Source organism: Mus pahari, chromosome 6 (genome assembly GCF_900095145.1).
Source record: "Mus pahari chromosome 6, PAHARI_EIJ_v1.1, whole genome shotgun sequence".
Classification (NCBI taxonomy): domain Eukaryota; kingdom Metazoa; phylum Chordata; class Mammalia; order Rodentia; family Muridae; genus Mus; species Mus pahari.
Window position 1 is genome coordinate 60,955,761 of NC_034595.1, and position 19,716 is coordinate 60,975,476.

At 41.0% G+C, this 19,716-nt stretch overlaps 1 protein-coding gene across 9 annotated transcripts in view; it reads right to left on the minus strand.

Moving 5' to 3' along the window:
- Nucleotides 1-10,063: 10,063 nt before the first annotated feature.
- Elavl4 (ELAV like RNA binding protein 4) overlaps nt 10,064-19,716 on the minus strand; it is a 138,935-nt gene continuing 129,282 nt past the window's right edge. For 6 of the 9 annotated variants that reach the window (XM_021201253.2, XM_029539750.1, XM_029539749.1 and 3 more), the window contains exons 4-7: nt 19,443-19,596; nt 17,745-17,970; nt 16,021-16,059; nt 10,079-13,043 (exon numbers count right to left, since the gene is read on the minus strand). In XM_021201253.2, coding sequence (XP_021056912.1) covers nt 12,674-13,043; nt 16,021-16,059; nt 17,745-17,970; nt 19,443-19,596 — 789 coding nt within the window. In that variant the 3' untranslated portion in view covers nt 10,079-12,673. Of the gene's footprint in view, nt 13,044-16,020; nt 16,060-17,744; nt 17,971-19,442; nt 19,597-19,716 lie in introns of all 9 variants that reach the window. The other 3 variants (XM_029539753.1, XM_021201254.2, XM_029539755.1) reach the window with 2 other exon arrangements.

The window sequence follows — 19,716 nt, forward strand, 5'->3', positions numbered from 1 at the left end:
ACTGGGAAGTGGAAGGGATAGGAAATGGCTGAGCAAGACAAAGCAACCATCAAAGTTCAGTTCAATGAGGCTAAGTTGTGTAAACTTTTCCATGTAGCAGCACACACAGAGAGACACTCATATGGCCTAACAGAGTAGAGTGACTGGCTATTGGGGCTGCAGACAATGGCTTGGGTGCTACCCAAGACCAAAATCCTTCCTCACTCTGGAGAAATTTAAGGAAATAAAGTGAACATGTCAAAAAAAAAAATGTGTTCATCGGTTGGTAAGCCATGCAACAGAGTATTTTTCTCAGGTCCAGAGGAGACCACTCAGGGGTGCTACTGTGGCTTGGAGATGCCATTAAAGGCATTAGCTTCTCATCTGCCTTTAATTTGTAGACCATGGTTTGGCTATTATCCTCATGTTTCCAATGGTGCATTAGCCTGTGATGTTTGAAGGGTTCCGTGAGGCCTCCTTGGCCAATGCTTCAACAAGATGTAACATGTTCTCCTCACTGAAGGCTTTACTTGGTGGCATAAGACCCGCAGCTTTACATGTTGCATTTATGTTCCAGGTGAGATGGAAGAGTGGGCAACAGGGCAATGCCAAAGGGAAACAGTGAGGGAGGTGAGTCCCACCAGTTACAAGAGCTGTCCCAGAAGACTTAGCAGGGACTTCTTACACTTCACTGGTTGGAGCTCTGTGAGGGGACTGTCACAGGGTAAACCAGAAGATGTTTTGTAGCTATGCATGATGAGATGAATTTAAGAGATTTTCAGTGAGTAAAATTAACAAGACTTGGAAGCTGCTGAGATATTTGGAGGGATCCCGGCAGTTTAGAAATACTTCCAGGCTTCCCACTGCTAACTGACATGTGGGATACAAATGTATGTGCAGGTTTATAGTTTAGAATGTGTTTAAACTGCACAGGAATTTGACTGATTTGAGTCCAGAAACTGGAGACTTAAACCATATTCCCTGGGCTACCATTCTTTCCATTACCCCTTAGATACTCTAACCTTTTCTAGAGCCCGGATTGCAAGCCACTGATAGCCTTTGACCCATTTATTTTCTCCCCTCTTCCATCTATGAAGCTTTTTTTCCTTTTTGCTTCTGGAAGGTACCAATCGATGAGGGTGTGTGAGAGAGTGGGAGGAAACCATCAATATTGCCCCTGTCCCTGATGCCAGGATTCAGGGAGGACCTGGGCTGAGTGACAACCTCTTCTTAGCCGTTCTTTCTCAGATTTCTGTTTTGTACCTGGCCGAAATACTCCTTTTCTATTGTCACTACAACAAATCACTACATTTATTGGCTTAAAGCACAATAAATTTATTGCTTTACTATTCTAGGGACAATAACTCTAAGGTCAGGGCATGAGGGAGGTTTTAGTAGCCCATCTCCTAGTTTCCAGAGGCTGCCTACATTCCTTTCATGACATCTGATACTCTGGACCCTGATGCTCTTGCTTTCCTCTGGCAGAGATCCTTACTGGGTCCACCTGGATAGTCCAGGATCCTGTTTCTATCTCAAAATCCTTAACTGGCTCCCATTTGCAAAGTTTCTTTAACCATTTAAAGTAATGCCAATATTTGAATGATTGTACTCCTGCCAAATTCATAAATTCAAACCAATCCCTGATGTAGTGATATTAAGTGGTTGGGATTTGGAAAGACAATTAGGCTACATCTGTAAGAGTGGGATTGGTGTACCTATAGAAGTGGTCTAACGGAGTTGATCACCTTTTCTTTCTTTCTTTCTTTTTTTCTTTTTTGGTTTTTCGAGACAGGGTTTCTCTGTGTAGCCCTGGCTGTCCTAGAACTCACTTTGTAGACCAGGCTGGCCTCGAACTCAGAAATCCACCTGCCTCTGCCTCCTGAGTGCTGGGATTAAAGGCATGCGCCACCACGCCCGGCTGATCACCTTTTCATCATGTGACAATATGACGGGAAGGCACCATCTACCATGCAAGGGACAAACCCTCAACAGACTCCAAATCTATGGAAATACAACCATTAGACTTTCTATCATTCTCCAAACTATGATCAATACACTGCGGATATTTATAAATTACACAATCTAGTGTTTTATAGCAGCTTAACAGGACCGAGATGGGTATCACACTTACAGGATTATATTGTGAAAATTTGAGGCTTGGGTCTTATTCTGCCTGTCAAAGCTAAGCATGTTCACTGACATGTGTTTGGTCTTCTGTTGACAGATAAGGCACAGTCTCCGCTCTTAGAGAGTCTTCCAGCTTAGGGGAGAAGACATAGAAATACATAGTTAATTCCACAGAATGAGAGGGAAACCCAGATAGGAACTCTTAAGAGCGACTCTGTTAGATTTTGAGATAGGCATGAACTAGACAAATAACAATGAAATAAACATTTGTATGTTTATTACTGCCTATCAGGCAGTGCTTAAGCACTAACACATGTTATTAACTTTGTTCCTCTCAATCCCAAGTAAAGTGGGCACTAGTATCATCTATATTTTGTAGAATGGAGTGTCTCAGCTCTTTTTCTTTTGCCTTTTTACAAAATGTGGATTTTCAACAAATTGTGCTCTGTTCACCCACATTAGGAAGTGTAATCTTGCTCACTAATTACTTACTGATCCTTATGAATTCTTACTGATTCAAATGCCAGTTTCCTCCAGTCACCGACATACTAAGAAACAACATACTGCAGCTGGGTCAGTCAGCTCTCTGTTGCTGTAACTGATACCCAAGACGACCAGCTTATAAAGAGAAAAGGTTCATTCTGGCTCACAGTTTCAGAAGTGTCCATCTATTAGCTGACTCCATTACTTTTAGGCCTGAGGCATGGAAGCCAGTCATGGTGGAAGTAAATGGCAGAGGAAAAACAAAACAAAACAAAAGACAATACCAAAAACAAACAAAAATCCCAATTGTTTTTCTGATGTCCAGGAAGCAAAAAGGGAACGAGAAAGAAGAGGAGACTCAAATCCTATCACCTTCAAGGGTCAACCCAGTGACCTAAAGATCTCTCCTTAGGCTCCACCTCTTTAAGGTTCTGCCACCCTCTAGTAGCCCCCCAGCCCCCACCGTCCCAGTAAAAATCTTCCAAAACATTGCCTTTCAGGGACAATTAAGGTATAAACAGCAATCAGTTATTTGGACAGTCATTAGCTAAAATTATGTGCAGGGATAAAGATGGAGCAGAGATTGAGGGAATGGCCAGCCAATGACTGGCCCAATTTGAGATACATCTCATGTAAGAAAGCCTGACACTATTAACAATATACTGCTCTACTTGAGGACAGGAGCCTAGCATAACTGTCTCCTGAGAGGTTCTATCCAGAAGTGGGTGGAAACAGATGCGAAGACCCATAGCCAAAAACATCAAGAGGAGCTCAGGAATGCTTTTGGAAGAGTGGGAGATAGAATTGAGTGAGCTGGAGGGGTCAAGGACACAACAAGAAGACCTACAGATTCAACTAACCTGGCCCATAGGGGTTCATAGAGATTGAACCACCAACCAAAGAATGCGCAGGGGCTGAACCTAAGCCCTCTACACATACACAGCAGATGTGCACCTTGGTCTTCATGTGGATCCCCTGACAACTGGAATGGAGGCTGCCTCTGACTCTGTTCCCTGTTACTGGAGTACTTAGTTGGGCTTCAGTGGGAGAGGATGCACTTAGGCCTACTGGCACTGGATAGCTCAGGGTGGTGTGGTACCCAAGGGGAGAAGGGGAGGGGCTAGTGGGAAAAGGGATTTGTAAGGGTGGGACTGGGAGGAGAGGAGGAATGGGGATGGGGGAAGTGATCAGGATGTAAAGCAGATAAAGAAATAAATTAAAGAAATCAATCATTATAATGAACAAATTATATATAAGATTGAGGAGATTCGTGACATGTGACGACACATGCCTTTCTTCACTTACCATTTTGTGTATGTGTGTCAGATATATGCGTGTGTGTGTGTGTGTGTGTGTGTGTGTGTGTGTGTGTAGGCCAAAGGTCAGCCTTGCATGTCATTCTCTCAGGTTCCATTCACTTTTTAAAGACAAGGTCCTTTATTGCCCTGGAATTTGCCATGGAAGGTAGGCTGTTTAGACACTTAATGCCAGGAACCTTACCATCTCTGCCTCCCCAGTGGGAAGATCACAGGTTCACTATAATACCTGACTTAAAAAATGGTTCTGGGTATTTAAACTCAGGTCATGGTGTTTGCAAGGCCATTGAGTTAGACAGAGCTATCTCCCAGCCCTGCTTTTGTTTTTTGAGACAGACTTGAAATGTAGTCTAGGTGGCTTGGTAGCTCACTATGTAGCCTAGGTGCCCTGGAGTTCACTATTCCTGCTTCAGCCTTCCAAGAGTTGAGATCACATACATGTGTCACTATGCCTTGTTCTCATTACTCTGAATTACTGTGAAAATCAGAGTCCTCTCTCTGGCTTGATAATTTGGTCCCTGCGATCACTTTTCTTTTCTTTTCTTTTCTTTTCTTTTCTTTTCTTTTCTTTTCTTTTCTTTTCTTTTCTTTTCTTTTCTTTTCTTTCTTTCTTTCTTTCTTTCTTTCTCTTTCTTTCTTTCTTTCTTTCTTTCTTTCTTTCTTTCTTTCTTTCTTTCTTTCTTTCTTTCTTTCTCTTTCTTTCTTTCTTTCTTTTTTTAAAATTATTTTCTTTATTTACATTTCAAATGCTATCCCGAAAGTTCCCTATACCCCCCCCCCGCCCCTGCTCCCCTACCCACCCACTCCCACTACTTGGCCCTGGCCTTCCCCTGTGCTGGGTCATATAAAGTTTACAAGTCCAAGGGCCTGCGATCACTTTCACCTCAGCATCTTGCCCTCTGTCTGCTGTGGAGTCACAGGGCGACTTCCAGCATTTCACTGGGCCTCACTTCCCTCTCCACTCTAATCTTTTGCAACATGTCATTATTCTCTCAGTCTCCAGACAGCAGCAGTGTCATACAGCAAATCCCTGACAGAGCTGCAGCCTCTAACTCTTGTCTTGGGTCACTTCCATCCTTCCCTACGCAATGGTTCTCAACTCACCCATGCCTCCTTCAGTTCCTTTCAATGGATGTCTGATTCCTAAACACCTCTAGCATGCCTTTTCCTGTTACACATTGACTTTGCCCCACCCTACCACAGCTGAAATTGACTACTGCTTCCTCTGTGCTCCCCAAATACTCTGCATCTTTGATATGGGCCCTATATACTCTGCCTATACTTGAGTTCTTCTAAGGTGACTGATTCCTCGGCTCCCAGGGAGGCTTGCCTTCAGTTTGCATATGCTACCCAGAGAGTGTTGTGATATACAGAATCACCAAGGAATCACTAACCCAACCTAGGGTCATGGAAGGTTTCTCAGAAAGTATATTGTGTGTACTTTGAGTGAAATGGTGATTGTGCAGAGGAATGGCATTTTAAGGAGAGGAACCTTGATGGCTGTGAAATGAGATAATTGTAACCCCCCTGCCCCAAATTCAAATGCAGAAGTTGAACTGATTTCCTAGGGCTTTCCCTAGCTCAGTAGGGCCATCATGTGACTTATATTGTCCTTCCTGGATTCTAGAGTATCCCTCTTCCTCCTCTTCCTCCTCTTCCTCCTCTTCCTCTTCCTCTTCCTCTTCCTCTTCCTCCTCCTCCTCCTCCTCCTCCTCCTCCTCTTTCCCAAATCTTTAAATGCCCTGCAGCTCTCCCTCTAGCACAGATGGCATGCACATCATTGTCCTACACATTTTCCTATCAAAGTTCAAGTTTACATTGTGTCTTCTTTTCTCTTATAATCTGATGGAGTGTCACTCACAAAATCGAAACAAGAGAAGAGTAGTCTGGCCATGTCTGCTCACCATGCCCCTGCTGCAGTGCCTGGCACACAGTGTCTAGAATAAGGGTTCCAGCATGGACTTGACTAGGCTTCGGCAGATTTCTCTTCAATACCCTACCCAGGTGAACCTCATTCCTAGGTGGGTGGCAAGAAATCGGAGTGCTATAGTAAACTTCACTAACACGTTTCAGTGGAAAGAAACTGGATTGAAACTAGGTTTCTTTGAGCTTGTTTCTGTCAGATATTAAATGAAGAGTCTGTTATGCATCTTTTAGTAACGTTCTGTGAATCCAGGGGCAGTAGTATTAAAGAAAGGAGAGCTCACACAGATGCTGTCGGCTCACACAATGCTTCCTGGGGAGACAAGCGGGGGCCACTCTGAAGGGTAGCTAGAAGGACTTAGTGTTCTTTTTATTCTTTACATCCAGACTGCAGTTATGGACGGGGTGTTATACTTACTGTCTCTGTTTACCTTCATTTCACCATTGCTACAGTCTGAATGCACCCGGAAAGTCAAGCACTGAAACTTAATTCTAGAGCATGGCCACCACCGACAGGTCTTTAGGGATGACTAAGCCCTGAGGAAGGAGACTTATGAGTGGGATTCAGGCTCTAACAAAAGACCTCAAAGGAGGTGGCTCTTTCTCTTCCGTGAGTCGTGTGAGTCACGGTGTTCACTCTGGAGGACACAGCAGTAGTCCTACATCCCACTTCCATCCTCAACTGCTGGTGTTCACTCTGGAGGACACAGCAGTAGTCCTACATCCCCCACTCCCATCCTCAACTGCTTTTTATCTCAATAAATTCTGGCAATTAATAAAAACCTGTCAACAGTCCAATTTTATTTTTAAATCGCTATTGAACAATGATGCTTGAAAAGTATCAGTCAGGTTTTCTTTATCCATTTGTCTGGAAGACATGTTACGGGATCCGTTTTTCTATTAAAGATCTGAGGAGGAGTTTAATCCCAGCAGAGTACATTCATTAATGGAATTTCCCTTGTTATTTTACATAACTGGGCTCATCTCTACTTTTTACTGAAGAGAAGATCATTTGGTAATTGTTTTGACTCCTGTGAAGCAGACATTGGCTCAGAGCCAGGGCAATGTAATGGGGTATCAGGGAGTCGACAGACCGAGGTTTAAAGTTTTGCTTCGTCACCTACTTGCACAAGTTACCTAATCTCTCTGAGTCTTTTTTGTTCAATGTAAACGGGGCAATGATGCCCTTCAGTAGAATACACATGTTAGCAGTTGGAACAGCAAAGGCTTTCAACATACTGGTCCTGTCCCTAGAAACATTTGTTTATATCTCAAGGACTTTGTTGGAGAAATTCTGAACTAATTATAAGGCATCCTGGAGAGTTATGTGAGTCCACTTTGAATTTGAACCACTAGTAGACTAAGCTGAACTTACATAGAAAGCCTCCTGGTAATTAACCTGGGGTTGGGCGATTTTAAGCCAGTTTTCATTCTGTGACAGAAACAAAAAAGATGAGTCTGGAGCAATGCTGTTCCTTTAATTGAAGGAACACTTTCGTGTTCTCAGATCTATTTTAATCCTAAGTGCCGATTATGCATCATTCTCTCCTGTTAACAGACACTTCTGTAAGTGATCTGCACACAGAGAAATATGATTCTTACATAAATACTGCACCAGGAGAAATTATCTTATTACCTAATATGCCAAAAAGCTAATAAGATAAAGAAATGGTACGAGTCATTTTTGGACAATATTAAACTTGCTTTTAGCTCATGGAAATAAAATGTAATTTCCTTTTATTATTCCTCTCATCAGGTAGAACAAAGGCAGCAGAGGGTAGATGGTATTTATTATACTGCAGTCCTCCTCAGCTCTCTATAAGGCTGGGGGAGAAATTCAGACAGGATGGCCTCCAATTAAGATTTTAATGACTTCTGTCTGCCAGGGATGGTTTTTGAATTCATATTAAAAGTAAAAAATTCAGCTTCTTACTTAGTTGTACAAAACTTGCCTCTACCTGTTTGCATGTATGCAACCATTGAGAAATAATTATACACCATCTCTACCTGTTCGCATGTGTGTGTCCATTAAGAAATAAATGGCTTCACAGTGCCTACAGTGCTGCTTAGAGAGGGAGTGGGATCGTGAATTATCTATTGCAAAGGTGACTCTGGGCCAAAAGAAGATATTTAAGTTATCTAAGTCCCACAAGACTTTGAAATGTTGTTCCTTTGGGAAGTGGAATATCATATCTACAAGTGAATAAACAATTGATTTTGAAGGAAATTTAGGCAGGACTCAAATGAATAAAAATTTCCAGGTGAAATCATCATTTGGTCAATGTGTGATCTGGGGTGATGGAGGTAAGTAATGTTTTGATTTGAGCAGTGCTTATATGGTACAGTTACAGAGACAGCACGAGTGCTCAAGCACACACACACACACACACACACACACACAACACACACATACACACACACACACACAGAGAGAGAGAGAGAGAGAGAGAGAGAGAGAACATTACACTCTTCCTATCTCTTTGATAGAAATATCACTAACTAAATGCTGTCAGCCTCCTGTGACATGCAATTTTTCATCCAAGCAAAATATAATATTCCCTGGACCTCAAAGAAATTTAATAATCTTTCCACATTCTTGTGATTTGCTAGAGCTCCCTACAAACACCCACGGAAACTATATTTGCCTGGAGATTTAAGGTAATGGACAGACAGCTGCAACAAGAGGAATTTTTTTTTTATTCCACATTAAGCAGACACATTGTGCCTATGTTGGGAAGTGTGTGTGTGTGTGTGTGTGTGTGTGTGTGTGTGTGTGTGCGCGCGTGCGTGTGTGTAATGTGTCCTTCTAAGGACATCTTCAGAACCTATTTAAAAACCCACATCTATTTGTGAAACTTTCTGCATGGATCTATTATTGGGGTGTGGGAATGAGCTACATGAATGAGAAGCATTACAGCATCTTTCCATAGTCCAACACCAATATGACCCCTGATGAGTGGCAAATATCACAGGGTTAATTGCAAAGCTTTTAGACCCTACAAACATATTTGTGAAGCTGTGTTATTTTCTGGGGCAGCTATTTGTTTAAATGTTCATTTTCCTTTACAAATGACACATAGGGCTGTATTTAGAGAAAACTAGAGGGACATTTTGAGTTCAACCATTGAGGTGCAGGCTGACTTACAGGTTTAATATTTAGCTTGGTTAATTAAATCCCATTCTATGCCCTGAATTTAATTATCCCAACCGATGTGGTAATTTAATATAATAATAAAAAGGGGTTAATGAGAAAAGGAAGAGAATTGGGCTATTCATCCATCTGGATCAGTGGGGGCAATTTTTTTTTTTCTTGAAGTGTCAGTTTATGGATGGTGGAGGTTTTATTGGGCATTATGAATTTTCAATTAGTGAGAAAATGGAAATGAAAGACAGACAGTAGATCCTCTAGGAATGATCACATTCAGAAATAGGTAAAACCCTCATTCTGTAAAGTTCAGGGCAGATTTTAATGTGACTTCATGATAAGGAAGACACTTTTACCTTCATAGGTTATGGGTAAATCCTGCTCTTTCTACACCGCACAAGCAAGTCTCTGGGCCGAGTTCCTTCTCAAATAGAAAGTCATGCCTTTGCTTCTTCTAAATAAAAGTGAGCTCAATGATAAAAGATGATCTTTCTTGTCAGAACAAATAGTCTGTTTCCTCCATAGGTTACTCAATTCATGGAGCCTTGCCTGCATCACCTGTGAAATGTGAATGATGTTATCTGCTCTTCACAGAGTACTGAGAGAATTAAGTGAAAGAATATACATATAGTAGTCCCCACACGGCCTGGCTGATGCATTATGGGTACTTTATAAATAGTGATCTTTGTCCTCCTAACATGCCACAGGTATTCTTATAAATAACTGATAGGAACATGTCATAATGCCACAGGAAATACCAAATCTTCTGGCTTACCAAATAGACAGTGTGTCTCAAACTTTAAAGGACCCGTGATTCATCCTGGGATCTGGTTCTTTATAAGTTTGCCTTCAGCTTGAGATTCTGCATTTTTAACAGGCTCTCAGATGACAAGGGTACTGCTTGTTGGGGACCATACTTTTACGTAGCATAGAATTAGGGCAATGACTTCTAAATACTGAGTAAACTTTGACAGACCGGGCTAAGTTGCAAAACAGAACTTTACTCTATTTCTTTATTTATGTAACGAGAGCATATCAGGGAACTCTGCATATACTATAGGAAAAAAGTTTGAATAAACACATTTAAAAATTTGGGAAGCTCAAATTCATTCTACACACTTTCATTTATTGTCTGGACAGATAAAGTACAAATAATTCAAACACAACAAGATTATGAAAAAAAAACATTTACAATACTTTCCCTCAGAAATCATCTAAACTAGCAAGATTAACATGAAGTCATTCATTTATAACTAAAGTATACAACTGCCTGGTCCTAAGATTTTTTTTCCTTTTTTTTTCCCCCAGATTGAACACATCATAGAGAAGAGGTTTTGGCACGCCTTTCCCATGAATGCTTAGCAAATGCATCAGAACTCTGCCAGCAAACTGCATTCATTCATAGCAGGTGACATATAAAGGTTTCCCTGAATGTTGAACGAGTGTTCTCTGAACTGAAATCTGGTGTTATTTACTTTTCTCCAAAAACCGAAAAGAGGAAAAAAAATAGAAAAAAAAATTTAAAGGAGTAGTCTATGATGCAGCCTCGGTTTTCGTTATCTGTCTACCACTACAACGACTACTACAAAGTTTGCCTCTTCAATGTGCAAACAACAGTCCTGTCTACATGCACTTAGTGGGTTCAGCATGGGAAAAAATGCACAAAATAAGCACAAGTTATAAATAACCATAACGTTTTATTACCATTAAGACTAAACTTGTATTGAAAAGATTTTATGTAACAAGACAAGAAAAGCAATAGCAAATTTTACTATCAACTAGATTATGCATAGCGAGTAACTGTTTCTATTACCCAGGGAAGAGCATGAACTCTTGGATTTTTTTGTTTCATTTTTGTTTTAAATATATAACCGTACAAAGCACAAACGTACTAAAATGATCAGTGCACTGGACGTGGGAGTTTGCTCCCATAGTCCTTTTGTTCCCTTAGCTCTGTTTAGTTTTCCCCAATCTGAATTACATTAAAATAAAGACCCAGTTTTTTTTTTTAATTTTCTACTGTGCAGTAAGAAAAAATATTCACAACAAACATGACAATATATCAAACAATAGTTCTACACAAGTTACCTTGATACCTCTTTAACTGTCACTTAAATATCATAAGAAAACATCTTAAGACATATACAAACAAAACTAGCCAAGTGTTACAACTTAGAATAAATTAACCAAAGAAAAAATAACTTTATATATATATTTATATTATATATACACATACACACACACAACAGAAGGACACAGTAATATGCTTCTTCCCAAAGTTTAAGTAAACAAACAAGTAGTCTAGCCAATCTAGCTATATTTGATCTTGGCCATAGGCATCATCATCACATCTGCAATTAAATAAATAAGTGTTTCAAGCAACATAAACAGTGTTTCAAATGTACCCACACAGCCCAATTGTATCAGCATGGGCTACAAAGTGAATTAGAAAATTGCTTAATGAATGTAAAGCAAATGTATCTTTTTTTTTCCCTCTCCTAAACACGTTTACATTTAACTATGATACTAAGATATGTAAATAATTTTGTAGCACCTACTGCTCAAACTAAGGAGGTTTTAGATTAAAAGGAAAATGAATCTTTTTAATTTTTGTTCTGCTGACATCCCATACTGATGACTTAAAGAAAAACTGTCTTTCAACTCATCTCCTTGCTTTTGGGTTTTGACTGTGGGGAACTGTGGTACCCTGGGTAGAATGAACACTCCTTCCCCTAGTGGTTAATAGTTTTTATTATTATTACATGCTATGAAAAGATATGAAGATCATCTGTTTATAGCCCATCCTTCAAAAAACAGTCTACGAATCCAGTTTAAAACACACATCTTGATCTCTAAAAAGTTACCAGTGCAGTATGAACGCGACAAAGTTGTCAATTTCCCCTAAATTAGCCAGTCAAAATATTTTTTCTCAAATCCAGATTCTCTTGTAAAAATTCTTTATATTTTATAAAAATAGATTTTTCTTGAAACCCATTTTCAGCAAAGAGACCACCTCTTTGGCAACAATGTTAATGTTATTAAATTGTTAATGTCATCAGGTACCCCCTTTCCCCGTCCCCTAACAGAAGACTGTTTTAGTTCACATGATATAAAAGAAAAAAGGAAAAATAAAAAAAGTTGCAAAAGTTTTTTTTTCATTTTTGCAATTTTTATTATTCCTCTTTAATTTGTGTGGGGGTTTTTAAACCAATCTGATTGGATCAACATTTTTGACAAAAAAGAAAAATCTTTTTTTTTTCTTCCTTTGAATTCCATTACTTTGTAAAAATTGTTTGTTATTTTTTTGTGTTTTTTGTTTTTCTTCTTCAAATGAGCGAATGGTCATCTTAAAAAGACCCACCTTCAAGGAAGGTAGTAAAGTTAGCTGGCTGGGTAAAAATCCCTGCACATTGCTATCTATGTATATTATATTCAACAACGACAGCTATGAAAGAACATTCAATGCATCAAAGGTATTTTTTTGTTTTTTTTTTTCTTTTTTTCTAAGCATTATAAAATCCTTTCCTGGTACACCTCAGGATAATCCAATGTTTTAATACTTAGGCAACACGGGCTTATAAAGTCCATGGTTGAATATAAGCCTTGGAAAGTTTGTCTCTCTCTTTTATGTATGTGTGTGCGCGCATGTTTTGTTCGTATATATTTATATATATTTTTTTAATAAGTAAGGGTGAGAAATTCAGGATTTGTGGGCTTTGTTGGTTTTAAAGGAAACTTGCAACACTCTGTCTCCCAGACGATAGCCATTGAGGCTGGCGATGGCCATGGCTGCCTCATCGTAGTTGGTCATGGTGACGAAGCCGAATCCCTTGCACTTGTTGGTGTTGAAGTCACGGATGACCTTGACGTTGTTCACTGCGCCAAAGGGGCCAAAGAGCTGCCAGAGGACACTCTCATCAGAATCAGGGGACAGGTTATAGACGAAGATGCACCAGCCTGTCCCTGTGTGACCAGGGATGTTCATTCCCACAAGACTTGTCATCCCGTCAATGGTGATTGGGGAGAACCTGGGGGGACAAGCAGAAGGGGGGACTGGTCCAGACATCAGTCTGACCATGGATGACACACAGATGCACAGACACAGACACGGGGCAAAGGGCTGAGTGAGTGTTTGCAGGAGAGTCTTCAGGGTTTCAAAACCAAAATGCAAAAGCTAACATCTGTGATATTTCTCTCAATGAGATAGATAGCTAAGGCATGTACATGCCAAGAAAATGACCAAGTCATTTCCTAAAAGCCACAAGAGGCCCCCAGATCAAGGCTTTACACAGTTCTAACACAGTCTATGTTCATACACTGTCCCACCCCAAACCTACCTGGCCATAGACTGTGAATTCTCGGGGAAAGGATTCTGGTTCACCCATTCTAATGCTGGGTTTATTCATTCAGTGGAATGCACACAGGCTCTCACAGACACAGTGGCCCATAGAAAACAATATATGTTTATTGATTGAGTGAATGACAATTTTGATGTAGGTGCTTGGAAATTGTTACTCTGTTACTTTTTAGGAGATTTAAGGGATGGCCCTAGAAGGGCTCAATTGTACCATCATCACGGCCCTCCACTGACATCTGTCAGAGACCTCTTGGTGTCACTGAGGTTGTAAACACATGAGGAGGTATCTTGTTATTAACCAGATGAGTGGCTCTATTCAGCATTTATGCATGAGGGTTCTCCCATAGAACTGGAGCAGTTATAATAGATGTACTACTCCTTGATACTATATCGTCTCAAATCCATTTTTGAGCATCATTAGAACAAGACCTCAAGTGGTTTGTGCAGTTATAATTTTTGAATTGCTATATATTAGAAAAGCATAAAACTACTCTTTGCTTTGGTGCAACTATTGCTTTAGGTCAGAAATGTCATGGTTTCTTTTGTTGTTGTTGTTTGTTTGTTTAGAATTGAAAAGAAAAAAAACCTGTAGGTTTTATTCACTGATAAAATAAACCCATGTGGCATTTGTGATGGAAGAAACAGTTAGGATACCAGAGTCTATGGCAGAACAGTATTGGAAATAATTTTTTCCACCCTGAACTTTGAAATATTCCCTGCTGACCAGATTGCTTTTCATTTGGTTGAAATTTTTGAGGAGTGAGAGGGAGGGTATGGGAGAAGAGGAAGTCCAAAATAGATGGGGATATGGGACAAAGTGCAAGTTATGACTATTTTAAAAAGTAAACAGACATCCTTGGAGGTTTAGAAGTCATTAGAATTTCACATTTAACTAGAATTTAGATAATAATCTAAAGATATGCTATGAAAAACAACTCTGTAGATTTTTTTTTTTGGCTACTATTCAACAAACCAGGTTTCCCTTTTGCTTAAAAACTAATAATAAAACAAAAGCAAAAACTATTTATAGTACAGATTCTTAAAGGGATAAAATGATTTTATTGTTATTTGTATTATTTTTTGAAGTCTGACTTATAAACTATTTCTCCTCTGCCTGACATCTTTCCGTTTGGGTGCACAAAGCAACCAACTACTTGTTATAAGGCCAAGATCAGAGCCAGTAAAGAGGTTTTAAGTAAGATTGCCACTCAAGTTGGTGATAATTACCTGGGACACTAAGGTAGGACAGAGGCCACATCCAAATCTTGATTTAATAAAAAGGAGAATCTTGTTACCGACTAGTGCTGACTACACTTGACGGGCTGGGCTCGGCTGGATTGGACACCGAATGATATGGCAACACATGGACCAGTTGTTCCTCATCTCATGTGTGTGACAACCTTTTCCACATAGCATCTGGTGCTAGCTCACCAAAGTTAAAGAGCAGCAAAGGTATGGAATAGAGCTAGAAAAATGCAGTGTGGCTGGGAACAGGCAAGCAGTGCGCTAGACATGTGGAGGTAAGTCATGGTCAGCATCACCAGTGCTGGGATTGAGATTTAAGAGGCTGCTGCTCTCTCTGCTCGTGAAGCTGCAGTCAGCTTACTCCCTTCACTGTGTGCTAGTTCCCAGTGTCAGGGTACTTACCATGCATAGCCAAGTGGTAAAAGACCTACATAAAGTGGGGATTGTACTGGTGGCTCTTTAAGACCACACCCCTTTCCCTCAACTGATGAAGGGGTATTAAGGAGCACATCTCTATTGAGGAAGGTGAGGATTCTATCTATGTCCCTGGTAGTGCAGTGGGGCCTCTCAGGTCACATATGGGAACCTCACGGATATAGTGACATAACCCACCTACCTAACCTCTAAGATTCTGATTACCCTTAGGCCTTTTTCAGTCCCCAGCTCTATAAAATGGTGACTTTTTATTCTTTAATAATCTTGAATATTTTTTAAATGAAAGAAACCTCAAATGTAAGCCCTCCCACACATATAACTGAGAGAATACTTATAATAACAGCTGAAACCTATAATAAAAGAAGCCCTTGGTTGAGGTGCACACAGATACACTTCATTCTCAAGATGTGCCTCGAAATGCACAGTGAGATGTGAGTCAAAGAAGCCATTCATGTCTTAATTCATGATTTGACCAGGGCTTAAAGTTCAAAAAAATTTTTTTTCCTCCTTAAAATGACAAGATTGTCATCCATGATTAGCAAAATGTTCTAATTTTGATTTGCTGGGATCTGCCCTCTTAAACTGAATCCTTGTAAGAAATGCAAGACAGGTGCTTGGCGAGTTTGCAAAATCAGCCAGAAAAGTCAGGGCTTTCTCTCAAGGGAAGGCACACAGGACTAGATCAGATCCCCCAGAACTTGGTAGCTGTGGCACCTGAACCATAGGGAAAGCCCACCTGCAAAAAGAAAAAAGGAAAAAGAAAAAAGAAAAAGAAAAAAAAAAAGAAAAAGAAAATAAGAAGAAAAAAGAAAAAGAAATACATTTTTGTGTGCCCCAAAAGAAACAAAATCAACCAAGGTCCAAAATTAAAATTAAGAATTTGACATGCTGGTGGAAGAAAAAAGAAGAATTAAAATCAAAAAAGTAAAGTTAGTGAATTAAAAAAAAAAAAAATCTAGCCCCAGTCTGTGCCAACACGGACATCTGGCAATCTGTGGAGTTTTAATTACCTCTTTACGCCATAGGCCATATTAAGCAAATTGTCCAGCCTGCAAAGAGAAGGAGGGTCTCTGGGTTAATGCCTCGCAGATGGCAAGATCACTCAATGGAACTATTAATAAGAATGCTCCATTTTCAAAGAAGAAAAGCTCGACAACTTTCCCCACTGCTCAGGAGACTCTACACGGGCAGTTCTCTCTGTTTCTTGTTTCCAGTGGCAAGTAATTCACGTCCAGGTCAATGCTAGAGTCTAAAGCAGGTGTCTAACGAACCCTGTTTTCTTTTAAGGTCTGAATTAATTCAGCATCTCCCTACCCCAGAAAATTTGTCCAAATTTCCTTTCATGTTATCTGTGAAACTGTTAAAGCTGGTGATAGTCTTACATTGTTTATCTTTTATTATAACTAAGCTTATGAGCAAAGGTCTCTGTTGCAGGTTAATAACACATCATCATGGGCTACACGTAGGAAATAGACCTTTTCTGTTAGTCTGGCTGCTTTTACTAAATCTGTCCACACACACAAGTTTGGAAGGCAGGGAGATTTTGCAAGCTAAGATTTAAAAAAAAACAAAAAACAAAAAACAAAAAAACAAAACCTAAAACAACCCCCCCCCCAAACAAACCGACAATCCCTCCCAAACAGCTTACTATTTACAGTCCCAAAGCACCTCCCAGCAAAATGTCATTATGTGATAATCTTCCTCCAATACACTACCTTACTTGGGGATAAGCTATTCACACTATGGGGCAGTAGTAACCATAGTTTCCACCATCAGCAGCCTGCTGGAAAGGCTCTTTTACATAAATACTACATGTGAGTTCACACAAAATAGAAATTATATGACTCGGGCCCTTTATGAAATCATTAACCATTTCAGAGTCATGGGGCACAGGAGGACACACGAAGAGGCCAATTTCTTTCCTCACTCTAGCCAGATGAACGGTTACTATTACAGAGAGAAGGACTTATTTTCTCACATGAGGTTTGACAGCAAGAAAAGCCTTTCATTAAAGGGAAGTTGCTATGTGGGCAGAATAAAGTAATTGCTTAGAATTTACTAAGGGGAGGTCAGGACTGTACATCTTCCCTGCACAACAGAGGCTGGTTAGAGTCTAACTGCTGGCCTGGGTAAAACCTGCCTTTCAGAAACGTCCCACAGGCAACTTGTTCATTGCACCAGGGACTTGCTGGTGTTGGGTCTCCAAAGAAACACTAGTAAGCTATGATGAATCTTCCATTTCTTCTTCTCAGGGTGTGTGACTTAAGAGAGTAAAGTTAATATTAAAGAGAGTCTCTCCTTTCCTGGATTCCCCCAGAATTACTTAGGAAAAGAGGTGAGAGCAAGCCACTCCTGGCAAGGATCTGCCTTTGGGTCTACCCTGCCTTAAGTCTAAGCTGCTGCATATGGCAACATCTTAATGATGAGCTCCACTGAAACAGACTCCTCTTGTCTGACTAAATTCAGAGATTCTTGTTTCTACTAGTGAATCTCGAGTTTAATACACAGTCACAGTGACAGGCTGGCAGAGGGTTAGGGAATGCATCTAGTCTGATTGCTTGATTTTGTAGAAGTAGAAATTGATGCTCTGAGTAACCATCACATATGAGGGCTTGGACGGGGCACATGTGCCTTGTTCTGTCCTTCAGAGCTATGGGCTCTCTGGCCCATGCGTCATTCCACACTGGTGTCTGTGTGGTGGGTAGTAGGCTCTGTCCTCTGTGGGCATGCCTACCTGAATCTTTGAGCCTGGTGGTGGAGAGGGCCAGGGTATCGCCTGTTAGGGGACTGGTACAGCTGGGAGAGCAGGGCCTGGCTGGACTTCTGGCTGGGGTTGTTGGCAAACTTCACAGTAATCGGCTCTGTAGCACCGCTGGGCTTCTGGCCATTCAGTCCTTTGATGGCTTCTTCTGCCTCAATCCTCTTATCAAAGCGGATGAATCCCACCCCTCTAGAGACTCCTGGGGAAAGAAAAAGAACATTTGTAAAGAGTGAACAAATGTAATCACTTGGAAGTGCCCTGTGGATATTTTGCAGTGACTCAGGCCACCTGCAAGGCCGGCTCCCTGAATCTCTGTCACTCAGCAAAAGGCTTGGGTGCATTTCTACCGGCATTGCTCTGGGCAGATTCTCCAATGTTGAGATCATAGGGCTGTTTCCCTCCAGGCCTTCACAGCTGCCCTGCCCAGTCCCTATTCACCTTTAGTTATTGTAAATAACCACCCCAAACTACCAAGTTCTGCAGAGTGCCTTAAATACCACATAACTGGAACTGTCATTTATTTGAAAAGCAACCTCTGGCCACATGCTGCACCCTCTAGGTACATAGTCTGTGCTTCTTCTGAACTCTTTGAATGGTGCATTTTATCCCTGACTCTTATTCTTTTGTTGTCTTAAACAGGAACAAATAAAACCTACAAATGTCCTTTCCCTGGGTCTTTGCTACATGCAGATAAAATCCAGACTTTTGGGGTTAGCAGTTGTTGCCCTTGGCAATCTGGCTTCAAATCTCCTGTTGAAATTCTCACAGGCCGTACTGACCCGCATTGAACAAGCCATATTCGTTCTCAACACTCTACCTTGGGATATACCACCTTCTGCCTCCAGACTGCTCTATCCCTTCCTTTTTGCCAGGAGACTGCATCACTCTCCAATGCTCTGCTCCAAAATGACCTCTGCCATGGAGCCTTTCCAGTGACTGCCACCAGCCACACCTTTTTCTGAGCTCCCTTGGGACACTGCACAGTCCCTAGCGAGTATCTGCCCTATTGGAGTCATGTGAAAGCAGGCTGTCTTCGTTATCCTTGGTCCAGAGCGTCTCTCTCTCTCTGCACAGTGTTTGAGGCAGAATCAACACCAATGGGAGATGGCAGCGTGAATCAAATAGTAAGCATCTCAAATCGGGCATAGACAAGACAGTGTAATAGACAGTGCAGCCCAAGTTACCTTACATCTTGCCCTGAGATGCTGGTTGGGTTTCCTTCTTATGGACAAAGAATGCTGGCACTAGAAACTTGGTCCATACCTCTGCNCTGTTGATTAGCCAGTGGGAAATCTGACTCCCTTCTTCAGATGATTACTAATGTGTAGAATAAGGGAGCTTGAAGGCCCTTCTAGTTCTACATCACTGTGATCTGGAGCTAGAGCTGTACATATAGTTAGTTTCACACACTGGTTGGAGGCTGAGAGAAACTTTGAAGGCCACAGAATCCCATTCCAACTTGACACCCAAATCTGCCTTTACAACTCTGCCAAGTAGTTTAGCTGTGGAGACTTTGGCTTCTCAAGAAGGACCATTCAGGTAGTCTTTGTACAAGCATCAGAAACCTGCCTGTCTGAGTTATAATCCTTCACCTTCAAAAACCATGAACCTGCTTCTGTAAGTAAGAGGGCACAGATGTACAGGGACACCAACAACAAGGAAACACTTAACCTGTGACTTGATCAACCAGGATGCGCGAGGTGATGATGCGACCGTATTGAGAGAAAAGCTGCTCCAGCTCCTTCTGGGTCATAGTCTTGGGAAGGCCACTGACATACAGGTTAGCATCCCTGATTGAGGCCGAGCTCGGACGGGCGTAGGACACCTAGGAGAAGGCAAGAGATGCTAAATGAATGAAAGGCACTCATCCTCCGGGAGGAGACTGGGGTAACAACCAAATTGACAGTCCCTTGTCTGTCCCGGGGACCCATGGTTCTTGTATAAG